This window comes from Marmota marmota, unplaced genomic scaffold, assembly GCF_001458135.2.
Source record: "Marmota marmota marmota unplaced genomic scaffold, marMar, whole genome shotgun sequence".
NCBI lineage: Eukaryota > Metazoa > Chordata > Mammalia > Rodentia > Sciuridae > Marmota > Marmota marmota.
The window spans coordinates 2,488,838-2,504,182 of NW_026000243.1; the positions used below are offsets into that span (position 1 = coordinate 2,488,838).

The 15,345-nt window shown below is 37.5% G+C and overlaps 1 protein-coding gene across 7 annotated transcripts in view; it reads left to right on the plus strand.

The window, feature by feature from the left end:
- The window catches only part of Ei24 (EI24 autophagy associated transmembrane protein), a 22,238-nt gene extending 9,027 nt beyond the window's left edge, over positions 1-13,211 (plus strand). For 2 of the 7 annotated variants that reach the window (XM_048796178.1, XM_048796179.1), the window contains exons 2-10: positions 4,085-4,197; positions 7,727-7,872; positions 8,684-8,744; positions 9,586-9,652; positions 10,165-10,289; positions 10,841-10,960; positions 11,305-11,416; positions 12,537-12,648; positions 13,063-13,210. In XM_048796178.1, coding sequence (XP_048652135.1) covers positions 4,156-4,197; positions 7,727-7,872; positions 8,684-8,744; positions 9,586-9,652; positions 10,165-10,289; positions 10,841-10,960; positions 11,305-11,416; positions 12,537-12,648; positions 13,063-13,138 — 861 coding nt within the window. In that variant the 5' untranslated portion in view covers positions 4,085-4,155 and the 3' untranslated portion in view covers positions 13,139-13,210. Of the gene's footprint in view, positions 30-4,080; positions 4,198-7,229; positions 7,263-7,726; positions 7,873-8,683; positions 8,745-9,585; positions 9,653-10,164; positions 10,290-10,840; positions 10,961-11,304; positions 11,417-12,536; positions 12,649-13,062 lie in introns of those variants that run through there. The other 5 variants (XM_015499002.2, XM_048796176.1, XM_048796181.1 and 2 more) reach the window with 5 other exon arrangements.
- The last annotated feature ends 2,134 nt before the right edge of the window (positions 13,212-15,345 follow it).

Genomic DNA, 15,345 nt, shown 5'->3' on the forward strand with positions numbered 1-15,345 from the left:
CAGGCGGTGGGCGAGGGAGCTGCTGGTAGGTGAGAGCTACGGTGACCCAGGGCTCGGAGTGACCGCGCCGCCGGTTCAGGGCGACAGGGGCCGTTAGGGCGTGTGAAGGCAGGCAGGGCCGGAGAGTGGGTTGTGAGGTTTCCCGCAATGACTGCGGGAGACGACCCTTGACAGGAAGGGACCTCGGACGGCAAGGATCCGCCGGGAACGGGCCAGGCCGCAGCGCTGTACGCTGCTGTGAAGAGCTTCTCTCCAGCTGGCGGCGCGGCTATCTTTAGTTCTCCCTGTGACCAGACGTGAGCGTGGTCCGCATCTCGTGCACAGCTGTGGTTAGGGAGAGTACCTGTTTTCAGCTTAATTGCCCAGGAGCTACGGGAGAGACGGGCCCAAGCGCCAGGGATGCGGAGGCAGTCGGTGAAGCCCAGTGAGAAGTGAGGATGTTTACCTTCGCCGTACCTGGAGTGGGATATTCCGGTTTCCTGCTTTCTCAGACTTGAGTTTATGGCTTAGAAATCAAAGTGCGGGACTGTGCCTCAGTAGATACCCCCTCTGTTGTAATGACTGTCAAGAATTTAATGTGGAGCTGTATTTCAAGGTTTAAAAAAGCTTATATGTCCATGGGACTTTCGGTTTAAACAAAAGCCCTCCTTGCATAGCTTAAATAAAAAGAAGTCCTCATCTAGGGGATAGAACGTCAGGGTTCTGAAGTTTGCTGTATTTGTCATTTGCTTGTTGTAATGCTGGACAAGCGATTTAACGTATGAGACTCAATGCTCCCCCTGTAAAATGCTGTGAACCAGATGCATCTTAATCCCCTCATTTGCAGGATCCCCCCGGTGTCATTCAGTCTGTGTGTCTCAAATTGTGGCAGGTTATTTTTATCTGTGCCTCAACTGTTTGTCAAACTAGATAATTCATACCAACTCTTCTTGTAGAAAATGTTAGGATGTCAGTATAAAATTGAAGTGACTTGTCCTTCAAAGGCCATTGGTCAGTAGGTACCCTGCCGGTTGGTACATGCAGAAGCCAGGTATTAACTGGCTGATTCAAATAACAGCGGTTCTGGATTGGGACAGACAGACATGTTTCAGGCTCCCTGTCAGTGCCTTGTAAGAAATACAGACAAATGCTCCGGAGGCTGAGGTAGGAGGATTGCAAGAGCAAAGCCAACCCCAGCAACTTAGCCAGACCCTAAGCAACTTAGCAACCCTGTCTCAAAATAAGAAATATAAAAAGGCTGGGAATGTGGCTCACTGGTTAAGTGCTTCTGGGTTTGATCTGCAGGATTTAAAAAAAAAAAAAATCCTGATGAAGTAATGGGCTTCCTCACACCTTTAAGCTGGCACATTCTTTAGTGGGATTGTGTTTATATAGAATCCTAAGGATTTCTTTTTTGTTTTGTTTTTTTTAATTCCATTGCATTTTGTACTAAAAAATATATACGAAGAATTTTAGTGCTCTTAATTTATATGTAAGCAAATAGCTAGCTAAGAGGGTGGATTCATGATAGTCTTAAAACTGTTTCTTGTTCATTATTGAATACTTATCATTCACCTGGCTCTGAGTCTTCACTACAGCCTTGAGAACCCTGTCTGTACCTGTGCTCATATGCTTGGAACTCTGAAGTATATGTTTCTAGGAGGGAAGAGTAGGAGTATTAACTGAATGTTAACTGTAGAAACTTCTGTTCCTGAAGTGAGCACATCTGGATAGGATTTGACCTAAGAAGCTGATAGTAAATATAATGTTGTGCAGGTTGTCTTCGTCTGCTGCATTCCCTGCTCTACCAGTTTTGAATGGCATTAGTCCAGTTAGGTCAATGAGGTGCTCTTTAGTGAAGTGTATAAAGGTCAGGGAAGGTGTGCTTATGTTTTGAAATTTGGAACTTTTTATAAATTGCTTGTGAAATTGTTATATTAAGGTTATACCTTTTCTTTTTCTTTCTTTCCTTATTTTAATTAGGTATATATGATAGCAAAATGCATTTCGATTCAATGTACACAATTGCAGCACAGTTTTTCATTTCTCTGGTTGTACACGATGTAGCATCACACCCTATGTGTAATCTTAAGTGTACCTAGGGTAATGATGTCTATCTTATTCTATCATCTTGTGTGCCCCCATGCACCTTTCCCTAAGGTTATACCTTTTAAGAGAGAGAGAGAGAGAGAGAGAGAGAGAGAGAGAGGGAGAGAATTTCAATATTTATTTTTTAGTTTTCAGCGGACACAACATCTTTGTTTGTATGTGGTGCTGAGGATCGAACCCGGGCCGCATGCATGCCAGTCGAGTGCGCTACTGCTTGAGCCACATCCCCAGCCCCAAGGTTATACCTTTTAAACTGAGGACCCCACAGCATGATTTAGTGAGGCTGGAGACAGAATAGAATACTAAGTTCTTAAAAAATTTCTAGGAGCTGGGGATATAACTTTGTGTGTGGGCCAGTTGTACCTGGGGCCTTTGGTTTGATCCCCAGCATGGAAGGGTGGGAGTATTTCTGCAAGTGAATTTTCCATTCACCTTAAATACTATTTATACATGTGAACTCTCAGTTGCTTAACTTTTTTGTGTGTGTGATGCTGGGGATTGAATCCAGGGCCTTGTGCAGGCAAGGCAAGCATTCTACCAACTGAGCTATATCCCCAGCCCTCAATTGCTTAACTTTTGAAGCCATATTTCCCATTTACCCAAGAAATAAAATGAAAACCCTTATTGTTTTGAGGAATATTTATACATATGAACTTTTTCTGGCCTAATGTAATTTTTTTTTTTTTTGTATTTTTTGGTGCTGGGGATTGAACCCAGGACCTCACACATATTAAGCACATATTGCTATACCACCAAGCTACACTCCTAGCCTTGGCCTAGTTTAAAATTACTCTGTTGCATGCTTATTACACTTATATACACATTTATATAAAGTTAAAAAACATAGACCTATTTGGAGGTCTTGGTAGGTAGCTTCACATTATAACTGAAAACTCTGTGTTCTTCAGGTCTCTGTGTCTGAAAGAAGTACATATTTAGTAATTTTTAGAACTTTTTCTTGCTTATATTTTCATTCAAGTGTTGAGGATATGATATGCAGCAAACATAAGAATTGCTTAAGAGGATATTAAAATGCTATTTTTACCCATCTCTAAATCCTCAAAAAAGCTTGGAGTCTGTGGTAGGAATAGTTTGGGACACCAACATTCAGAGGAGAACAGTGTTCTAAGCACATTTACCTCAAATAACAATAAAAGGGTGGTAGCTGGGTATGGTGACCCATGCCTGTCACCATGCCCAGCTACCATGTCCCAGCATTTGCAATCCCATATACTCAGGAGGCTGAGGAAGTTGTTTTTTAAAATTTTTTTATTTATTATTCTTTTTAATTATACTAGACAGTAGGATGTATTTTGACATTTGTACATACATTGAATATAACTTCTCATTCTTGTGGTTTTACATAATGTGGAGTTACACTGTTCATGTATTCATATATGAACATAGGAAAGTAATGTCTGATTCATTCTGCCATCTTTCTATTCCCATCCCCCCTCTTTTCCCTTCTTCTGATCCAAAGTACTTCTGTTCTTCCCTCCTCCTCTCCTCTTACTGTGTGTTAGCAGCTGCATAAAGGTTTGCAAGTTTGAGGCCAGCCTGGGCAAGTTTTTGAGACCCTGTCTCAAAAATTAACAAAGGGATGGGGTGTAGCTTAATGGTACAGCAACCCTGGGTTCAATTCCCAGTGCTTGGGGGAGAAAAAAAAATCCAGGTGCACAGAGATTGCACCTGAAGTCCTAGCTACTCCCCAGCTACTCAGGAGGCCTAGGTTCCTGGAGCCTAGGAGTTCAAGAGCGCCTGTACAACATGGTGAGACTCCATTTCAAAACAAACAAGCCAACCCAACAAATAATTATATGGGTTTTAAGTTTCAGCAGTTATAGGTCATAGCCTCACTTAGTTCACTGTGTTAGTGCTGGAATCTATTGCTCCCCTGTTTGAGGCACAGGAATAGGTGGTCATCATGTAGAGGTGTGCACCAAGTAATATCTTTAAGATAAATATTTTTCTTCCATTATGTACCATCTGTTTCCAGGTCCTTCATGATGAGAGATTTTGGGGTGCTTCTCTCTCTTCTGTGTAGTTGACAGTCTGGGTGGTGAGGAGATGGCTGACAGTGTCAAAACCTTTCTCCAGGACCTTGGCAGGGTGAGTACATCTTATTTCAAGGAATTTTCCCTTAGACCTTTTTGCTAAGAAACTGACTATGAAATTCTTTGAGTGTTCTTGGAGATTTTACATTTTGGGGTCCTTCATATACAGGTTTTCATTTTAGTTCACACTACTCAGATAGAAATTATTGTGTACCCTATAGGAGCTTGGAAGACCTGTCCAGTGAGTATTTGTAGTATTGGAGCCCTGGTCAGTTAAATTTTAACTTTTTATTTTGAGATAGATTAAGAATTAAGAATTATAGAAAAGTTGCAAGATAGTACAGTTACTGTATATCCTTTACCAGCTTCCCCAAATGTTAACACCTTGTCTGATTATGATACATTTGTCAAAACTAAAAAATAAACATTGGTACAGTACTATTACTTCAACTACTTTATTTGAATTTATATTATGTAACCTATTTTTTTTTTTTTTTTACTCCCATTTTACAAGTACAGGTGAGGAGGGTGCTCTAAGAAAATGCCCTATAAAGGTGTGTTTAGGACTTAGTCTCCCAAATTTTCAGTGTTACAAGATTCTGTTACTTGTAGTGGATGTCTGGCGTCCAGTGTCTCCTCTGGAACCTCTCTTGCCATATTCTGAGCAGGAGGAGGTTCTTCCTTCAGTGAGAGTTTAAAAGGTTATTGCCTTATAGTAAAAAAAGAGAAATCAAAGGAGTATTATAGAAGGGCTAAAGAGATTATGCAATATGATCCACTTTTAATACCTTTATCTTCTATTCTCACATTCTTGAGCTATAAAATTTCAACCCTGGATCAGTTCTACAATGTGTTTCTCTACCTTACTATACTGTATCTAATAGGTGGGGATCCTGTAAGCATACTAGGTAGGCCATTGGCTATTTGAATTGCATTTTCTCAAAGATTGGAGTTTTCTGATTAAAAAATTTATCGGTGGAAGATTTAAAGGTTAAAAGCAAAAATAAAACTAAAAGTTACTCAAAAAAAGGTCAGATGCACACTATCAGTTTATGCTGTCATCAGTAGGTAGCACAGGCTTGGTTATTTCTCTGTCTCCTGCTGGTATTTCTAAAATTTGTTTTGCCTAATAACAGTTGATGAGAATGCTATCCTTAAATCCAGCTTGGCCATTACCTTCAGAACACCATTCTTTGCCTTTTCCTGAAGTTGAACACCCCAGTGCTGTCATTTTACTTTAGACATAAATCTGTGTGGTACTTATTGAACTATAACATAATTTTGGGGGTTTATTTGTGTACTTTTCTGGCTAATTTACAAATTTCTTGAGCATTTTTATGACCAAGATGTATCTCATTGAAGATTCTCAATATGTGGTTGATTGAGTAGCTGGATAGTTGGATGGATAAATAAATGTAGTTCTTTGGACTAGGTGACAGGTAATTTTGGTATTTATACTACCAACACTTAAACCTGGAACTTTTCATGTTTGGCTGGCAGGTGCCTCTGTTACTGTCTTTATAGACTTAACTCTTTTTCTCATCATATATTCATTAAGGATATTTTCTCTTCGTGCTACCCTACCATATTCTTATGTTTTTCTATTGTATGTGGTGTTCTCTTATCCTAGGGCTTCACATTTTATAATAATTTTTTTCTTTCATTCTTATAACAGTAATTATTTCTTTACATGTCTTTCTCTAATTTTGGTTGTCCAGCCCTAGTCCTTTCTAGAGATCAGTTTTATTTATCCTTGTATCTTTAGATTTAGTGCAGGATACAGGAAATGCTATAGATATTTAATCGATAATGTAGAGTATATAGGGGAAACAACAATTTGGCATCATAGTATTGATGAATATGGAGGAGTTGGAAAACTGTTTTGCAACCATGTTTTTCAAGATTGGTTTGGGCAAGAATTGGTGCTAAATCTAGAGGGGAGAACTTAATAAGCAGGATATTAGCATGAGTTTGGAAGTGTCTCCTCAAAGATTGCTTATTAGTTTCAAGAGGAAAACATTTGCACCATATAATAGAGAAACTGGACAATACCTTGACTGTAAAATTAACATAATTACAAGGGGAAAGAGCTATCATGTATTTTTTTTTTTCTTTCTTCATTACTGGTGACTGATCTAGACCTCACACGTGTTAGGCTAGTGTTCTGCTACTAAGCTGCATCCCTAGCCCTTTTTTTAAAAAAATTTATTTTGAGACAGGGTCTTGCCAAATTACCTAGGCTTTCCTTGAACTGCCATCCTCCTACCTCAGCCTCCTGTGTAGCTGGGATTATAGGTGTGTGCCACTGTTCCTGAGGATATCATGTGCCACTTGATGTGATACCTTGAAAGGTACATCATCACTTCTGTGATATTCCTGCTAAAAATGCTTAATGGGATCTAATTATGAGGAAACAAATCTCAGTTTGAGGGAATTTCATAAAATAGCTGGCCTGTATTTTTATGTATTGGGAATTGAACCCAGGGCACTTTACTACTGAAGGTACTTCCCCAGTCCTTTGTATTTATATCCCTAAGTTGCTCAGTCTGACCTCAAACTTGCCTGCCTCAGTCTCCCAAGTCACTGGGATGATAGGTATGTGCTACCATGCTTTGCTGGCCTGTATTATTCAAAAAGAACTACAAAGGCTAAAGAATTATTGCTGATTTTAAGAGACTAAAGAAACATTATAACTAAATGCTATATATGATTCTGGACTGAACTTTTATTATTTTTTTTCCAGTATTGGGATTGAACCCAGGGGTGATTTACTGCTGAGCTATATCCCCAGTCTTTTTGTTTTTAATTTTGAGACAGGGTCTCACTCACTGAGTTCCTGAGGGCCTTGCTAAATTGCTGAGGCTGGACTTAAATGAGTTGTTGGAATTATAAGCATACACCACTTCACCAGGCTGGACTGAACTCTTCTGGGGTGAAATGCCTTAGAGGGCATTATTGGGACAAATGGAGGAAATTGTGATGTGTACTGTAAAATATTTTAGTATTAAATTTTTTGAATAACTATCTTGGTTATATAAAAACATTTTTCTTAGGAAATACACACTGAAAAATTAAGAGAACATGATACAGTAATCTATTCAAATGATTCAGGAAAAAAATGTAAGTATTTGTTAATATGACAAAATATTAAACTGATAAATCTTGAAAAAATATATTTGGAAGTGCTCCATTATTCTAGCAACTCTTCTGGAAGCTGGGAATCATTTTAAAAAATTAAAAGAAAGAGAAACTAAGGGTCGAGGGTATAGTTCAGTGGTAAAGTGTTTGCCTATTATGTATGAAGCCCTGGGTTTGATTCTTAGCACTTCCAAAAAGGGATATATCTATATTTAATTATATGTGTGTGTGTGTGTGTGTGTGTGTATGTATGTATGTGTATACACACATACTGTACTTGTATACATATATATATATATACACACACACACACATACATATTAAAAGGTCCTTTAAGCTCTGTAACTAACTAAATAAAATGGTTTCCATTCTTACTTATCTATATGTAACTGTGGAAAGTCTTCTCCAATCCATAATCTCCTCTTGAAAAATATCCTTCTCTATAGGGAATCAAAGACTCCATCTGGGGTATTTGTACCATCTCAAAGCTAGATGCTCGAATCCAGCAGAAAAGAGAGGAGCAACGTCGAAGAAGGGCAAGTAGTGTCCTGGCACAGAGGAGAGCCCAGAGTATAGAGCGGAAGCAAGAGAGGTAAGGAGTATAGGACCATGTCAGAAAATGTCCCAGGGAGAGGCACATTAGAAGTGACTGATTCTTAGGAATAATAACGACCTACAGAGTAACTTAAAGTTTCAGCATTCCATTGTTTTTTGTGTTTCTTCACAGAAAGATGTTATGGTTGAATCATTCCCCCCACACTGATGTAAATTAGGATCTAGTAATATACCTTGCTTAAAATTTCATAATGTTGCCAAGTGCCGAGGTGCTGTAATCCCAGTGATTGGGGAGACTAAGACAGGAGGATCACAAGTTGAGGTCAGCCTCAGTAACTTATCAAGGCTTTCAGCAACTTAGTGAGACCCTGATTCAAAAAGTAAAAAGGGCTTGAGATGTAGCTTAGTGGTAAAGCTTCCCTGGGTTAAATTCCTAGTACCAATACATTCATGATGTTTGAAAAAGAACAGAATGCTAAATAAAGAACCAAAAACAACAACAGGTGTTATTTGGTTTATTTGTAGGAAAGCCTATGTAGATTGATTTATTGATAGAAGAACCCCAACCAAAGCCTTTCTCTTTTGATCTTCTCTAACCTACTCATTGTTCAGAACATATATATTTGTGTGTGTGTTTGTGGGTTTTTTTTAAAAATCTGGTTCCTCAGAAGTATTTTTAATCTTTTCTCATTGACTGAATTACAAAATTGGAACACTGGGGGAACATTAGGTGCTGAAAAATAATGTGGTGCCAATGGAAGGAATAAAATGGAAAGGTACCGAACTGACAATTAGGAAGTAACCTAATTTATATGCATTATAAGCTAAATGCGTATGGTCTTTTCCAGTGAGCCACGTATTGTTAGTAGAATTTTCCAGTGCTGTGCTTGGAATGGTGGAGTATTCTGGGTAAGTTCTTTTCTCTCAAATTCTGGGTGCTTTATAAATATCTTCAGATTGTTGTTATTTTCTTGAAATGCTAAGACAAATAGCTTTGAACTGTTTATATGCATTTAATATAACTCAGGTTTCTGTGCACCTATAGTGATTTTATTCCCACTCAAGAAAGAACACACTGTATGTAAACAAGTGTCAGGAATTGTCCTGAATATATACTTAGTTTCTTTATTTTAAATGACTCATTCACAAGTTTTAGTATTGTTATAGATAACAATTTCTGTTGACAGTACATAGACATTTTGGCTAAGAGATCTATGGGGCTCAGAGGAAAAGGGCAGATATGATTGAACAAGGTTCTTCTCACATCTGATCATATGTATTGAATAGAATTGATTACTGTTGAAACCCAGAGCAGAAAATGTTGCCTATGGTTAATTGAGAACCAATGTACACTTAAGTGGAATTTGGGTACTTTAAATATGAAGTTAAATATTTTCTTTGACTTGGAATTCAGTAATTCAATTTATCTTAATCTAAACATTTCACAAATATTTTAAGATGCTGGCTTTAGATTTAACTAATAAGCATTATCACGTACTTAGCATATTCCTCTATATTTTGTCCCGAATACTATTTGAAGTATTCTTCTTTGTACCAAAAAGTTTGCAGTATCAGGTTTGTACCTCGTAGCTGGAGTTCTGGAAAATAGAAATGAATCTGATTCCTTGGTTGTTCTTCAAGCTTCCTGATTTATATTAGGCATTCCCATCTGAAAAATCATTACTGAAATTTGAAACTCTTATATTAAAGAAGGACTTTTGATGCTTACCTTATTGCTTCTTTCCTGTAGTTCAGTCTCCTCTTGTTTTACCGTGTGTTTATTCCTGTGCTTCAGTCAGTAACAGCCCGAATTATTGGTAAGTACATACTTACTTCTTGTTGTCTGATAGGCATGGAGAGGGGAGATGATGTTTCTAGTTTTTCTCAAAAGTTTTAGATGTTTTTAACTTAGACTTCTCAACAATCCTTTGAGATAAGAACTGTTGTTCTATCCATTTTGTGAATGAAGAAATAAAAGTTATTACTATAGTTCAACTGTTAATAGGTGGCAGAGCTGTGATTTTAAAACCAGGTGGTTTCTTGCTAATTGTGTTCTGTTAGTCACTGTGACATTTCAGTTTCCGCCTTGTAAACAGGTTTGTTCCAAGATAAGCAGCATGTATCTATGGCTACGCTGAATTGGAGCTGTGGCTAGAATATGGTGTGTTTACTATGAATAAGAGTCTTTGAGTTAGGTATCATGATATACTGGCAAGAAACAGGAAATGTGTGGGGGGAATAAAGAATATTTGCAAAATAGGGGTTCCATGTTTGGTCTTCTGATTTCCCATTTCTTTAATTAAACTACTACTCTTTTCCCTTTTCTTAGGGGATCCATCACTACATGGAGATGTTTGGTCGTGGCTGGAATTCTTCCTCACATCAATTTTCAGTGCTCTTTGGGTGCTTCCCCTGTTTGTGCTTAGCAAAGTTGTGAATGCCATTTGGTTTCAAGTAGGTCCAGGGCAGAATGGAGTCTGGGTCCTACAGCATGATGGGTTGACAGGTGACAAGTTTTAGCCTGTGAAGTTAGTGGTATATAATGCCCTAATATATCTATATATCTATTTTTTTTTTTTTTTGCTGGGAATTGAACCCAGGGTTGCTTAACAATTGAACCACATCCCCAGCCCTTTTAAAAAAATTTTTATTTTGAGGCAGGGTCTCATTGAGTCACTTAGGACCTTGCTAGGTTGCTGAGGTTAGTGTCAAACTTGCAATCCTCCTGTCTCAGCTTCCTGAGCTTTTGGAGTTACAGGTGTGAGCCACCGTGCCTGGCAGGACCTATTTCTTAGCCTTAATTTTTCTTGGCTAAGCAGCCAATGAATGATCTATGTGCTCTTGTAAAATGGAATCATTATCTTAGTGTATTGAAGCATCTCATTGACAGATGTCTGGGGCTTTTCTTTCCTGGCAATTCTAGTGAAAGACCAGTGGTATTAGTTTTGGATATAGGTAACAAGGGCAATTATTCATGTTTTGGTGCACCATTTTCTGTGTTACAGGATATTGCTGACCTAGCATTTGAGGTATCAGGGAGGAAGCCTCATCCATTCCCTAGTGTCAGCAAGATAATTGCTGACATGCTCTTCAACCTTTTGCTACAGGCTCTTTTCCTTATCCAGGTGAGACTGGCCTTCTGGACAAATTTTAAAAAGTTGCACTAGAGGGAGTATCACAAACACAGGGTATTGCATTATATGGGGGTATTCAGATGTGTCATGTGAAAGGTAATGATATTTAAATCATTTTTTCACAGCAACAACTAGAGAATTTAAATATCATAAAATTAAAAGAAACAAGGATTTACTTGTGCTTTCCTGCCACCCTAGTATTCACCACACCTGCTGTTCAGAGGCTTGAGAAGTAGCTAAGTGTCTCAGCTGGAAGTGAAAATTGTAGAGCAGTGGGTGAATAATGTTAGGTCTCTTATGCTTTGGAATTAAGATATGCCATATTTGTTCTTCAGGGAATGTTTGTGAGTCTCTTTCCCATTCATCTTGTTGGTCAGCTGGTCAGTTTGCTGCATATGTCCCTTCTCTACTCACTGTACTGCTTTGAATATCGTTGGTTCAATAAAGGTAAGTACATCTAAAGAAACCTAGAATGTAAAGGCCTAGTTTAGAAATAGCTACTGCTAAGCAGACTACTCTATACTTAAGCCTTTGACAAATCATCTTTGAAAGGAAGTAGCCTTATTGGCAAGAGGGAGCTTACGTTTATCTTAGTGAGTTTAATCCTTGAGACTGGGGGAAATGGCAATGTAGAATTATCTTTTTGGTACTTAATATAACTCTGCCTGGGCCATAAGGTGGCGTAAGTGAGCATGAGTTGCTCTAAATTAGCAAAATTAAATTAATATCAGCATAATTAGATTCTTGCAGGATCTTTTAAAAGACTTTGGCATATTTAGCTGGGTGTGTGTGGCTGAAAGAGGTTATTCCTGCAGGCAGCATCCTTTTTGTTTGAGGTATATGTGTGTGTGTGCATTATTATTTTTTTTTTTTTTTGCAACTGGGATTGAATACAGAAACACTACCAGTGTGCTCTCTTTCCAGTCCTTTTATATTTTTATTGTGAGATAGGATTTAAGTTGCTGAGGCTGTCCTCAAGCTTGTGATCCTTCTACCTCAGCCTTCGAGTAGCTAGGATTATAGGCTTGTGCTATGGTGCTTGGCTTATTTGATGTCTTGCTTTGTTCTAGACTAGTTCTGACAAAGGATGCTGGTACTGAAATTCATAATTCATTCACCCTATCAGCTTTGAAATTGTGATTATTGTAATTATAAAACTTTAAAAAAGAAACTTTATATCAGTATTTCACAATTCTATTTTATATGCTATAGCTATGCTCTAGGTGGTAGCTCTGTATCTAAAACCCAAGCCTCAAATAGTTTGCCTATAATAGGTTTTCACTTGATTAAAAGAAAACATGTAGCCGGGTGCTGTGACACATGACTGTAATCCCAGCAACTCAGGAGGCTGAGGCAGGAGGATTGTGAGTTCAAAGCCATCCTCAGCAAAATCGAGGCACTAAGAAACTCAGAGATCCTGTCTCTAAATAAAATACAAAATAGGGCTGAGGATGTGGCTCAGTGGTCAAATGCCCCTGAGTTCAATCCCTGGCACCCTCTCCTGCCCTCCACCAAAAAATTAAATAAATAAATAAGAAGTCTAATAGCATTGTTGTCCTTGTTTTAGGAATTGAAATGCACCAGCGATTGTCAAACATAGAAAGGAATTGGCCTTACTACTTTGGATTTGGTTTGCCCTTGGCTTTCCTCACAGCAATGCAGTCCTCATACATTATCAGGTAATTTTACTAGAGAGATTTAAGAGAGACTAGTAAAAATAAAATTCATGTAGCGATTATCTCTTCTTTTCTTGGTTCTATGCCAGATTTCTTATTCAACGATCAGGATACCTGTAAAGATTTTTCTTCTTGACAGCTAGTCATAGACATTTATCAGTTAGTATTAAAATTACTCTGTATGAACCTCTGTCTCAAATTCTTCTGTGCTCCCTCCCAGAGCAGTGCTAAATATTCACAGTGCTTAGAAAAACCTTTTGTTCCATTTGAAAGCTGTATTTGATATGTTAAGACTATCAAGCTGTGATGTTTGCACTGAAGACAAAGGAACTTTGGGCTTTTAATATCTTTCTCAAACTCACGCTGGCTGTTGTGAAGGTGACTAATTATTTCTTTTTTCTTTTTCTTTTTTTACAGTGGCTGCCTCTTCTCTATTCTCTTTCCTTTATTCATTATCAGTGCTAATGAAGCAAAGACCCCTGGAAAAGCATAGTAAGTATCAGCTAGTAATGAAATTTTTCAGATTTTTTTTTCTTTTAAAATAATCTCTTACATTGCAGGAAAACCATAATATACAGTTAAGAAGGGAAACATTTCTGGGATAAATCCCAAACTTTCAAACTTTTCCCATGAATATGTGCATATAGATTTTTATATATTTCCTGAATTGATACTATTACCCATAGTCTTTAAAATTTAACAGTCCACTGAATATTAGGCACTGGTGGACATCTTTAGTTAAGCTTATTTTTGTAAGAATGGCCAACTTAAAAAAAAAATGAGCTGCTAGGCATAGTGGGACATGCTTATGATTGTAGCTATTTAGGAGACTGATGCAGGAGTATTGCAGGTTAAAAGTCAGCCTGGGCAACTCAGGGATACCCTTTTTCAAAATTAGTTTTAAAAAAAAAATGCTAGGGATACTAGTATGCATTCATGAAGCCAAGGGTTCAATCCCAGTACCGCCCCCCCCCCCCAAACAATGGGCTATATCATCTGGTCATATCAATTTATTGATAATATTGTAAAATGTTTAAAAATGAGTTTTTAGCAATAATAATAAGTTTTATTACTTCAAAGGAAAGCTCAGTCACTTAAGTTTTGATCAGTTTTGGTAAGTCAATGAGGATACTAGTATTAGAGAATTTTCAAATCTATTTTGAGTTTTTTCATTCTCTTGCAGGTAATTTTACCAGTGTTTATAATACAAGGGGTAATTGACTTTTTTTTTTATTATTATTAAATGGTACTGGGGATCAAACTTAGGGATGCTCTGCCACTGAGCTATGTCCCTAACCTTTTTTATTTTGAGACACAGAATTTTACTAAGATGCCCAGGCTGGTGTTGAACTTATAATCCTCCTGCCTCAGCCTACCTAGTTGCTGGGATTGTAGGAGTGTACCACCGTGCCTGGCTTTATTTTATCTTATTTTATTTTTAACATTTATTTATTTTTGGTGCTGGGGATTGAACCCAGAGGTGCTTTACCACTGAGCTACATCCAAGTCCATTTTAGTTTTTATTTTGAGACAGGGTCTCATGAAGTTGCATAGGACCATGCTAAGTTGCTGAGACTGATCTTGAACTTGCACTCCTTCCGCCTCAGCTTCCTAATTACTTTTTTAAAAAATGGTACTTGCTTGAAACTAACCACAGATATATGATATCTTTGGCTTGAAGTTTGTATCCTGAAATTAGCCATAGAAAAGCACTTTTCAAATTATAATTAATCTAAAATATATAAGCCCCAATAATTCAAAACTAGTGATTCATTGCATTTACAGAAGCTGCAGGACCCAGGTCCCCNGTGATGTTTTTCTGTCATTTTAAGAGACTAAATATGGGCTGGGAGGGTAGTGGTCAAAATACTTGTACAATTTTAAAATGTCACAATTAAATGTGAGCTGGTTTCCCACAATGTGTCTAATGGCTAAATTTACAAATCATGACATTGAGAGATGTATTCATCAAACACAAGACTTAGTCTTGGATAATCTGGTTATAGTTTTTAGAGATTAGCTCTGAAAAATGTCCTCTGAGGAAATTTGGGTTATATATTATAATTGTGTGTGTATCTTTGGGTTGATTGTTTTAAAGTCTATGTGTATCTTGTGTATTCATGAAGGGAGGAAGGTTCATCTAGATTTCAGTGTACTGAATATGTCATTCATTTGTCAAGGGAAGAGATCAGACATTTGGTTAACAGAAACCTTCACTATGTATACAGCAAAATAAGGAATTAAAAATTGTTGCTGGGAATTGTAATCTAAGTTTGAACTGCTTATGCAATTGATGGAAGGAGGGTTTTTAAATAGTGGGTATCTTAGAAGTGATTATTATTTCCAGGTTATAAACAAAAAAGTTGTGGAAGACATAATTTAAAATATACTTCTAGCATTCCTGTGATACTTTTGGTCATTTGGCAGTATTGCAGAGAAGTACTTCCTGGTTGCTGGGGGCAGGATGGCCATTAAAAAAGATCTTAGTATTTCTTCAGCTTGTAATTGAAGAGTAATAGTTTTATTTAAGTATATTGTTTTAAACTAAGTTTTAGAAATAACTAGTTATTGAAGCAGTCACATCTTTATTGCCTGAAATTTGTTTTTATGCCAAATAGAAGCATCTTCAGTTTAGAAGGTTGAGTGGATGAAAGTACCTGATTTTATCTCCTGCACTGTGCCTCTCTATGGAAAAAAATT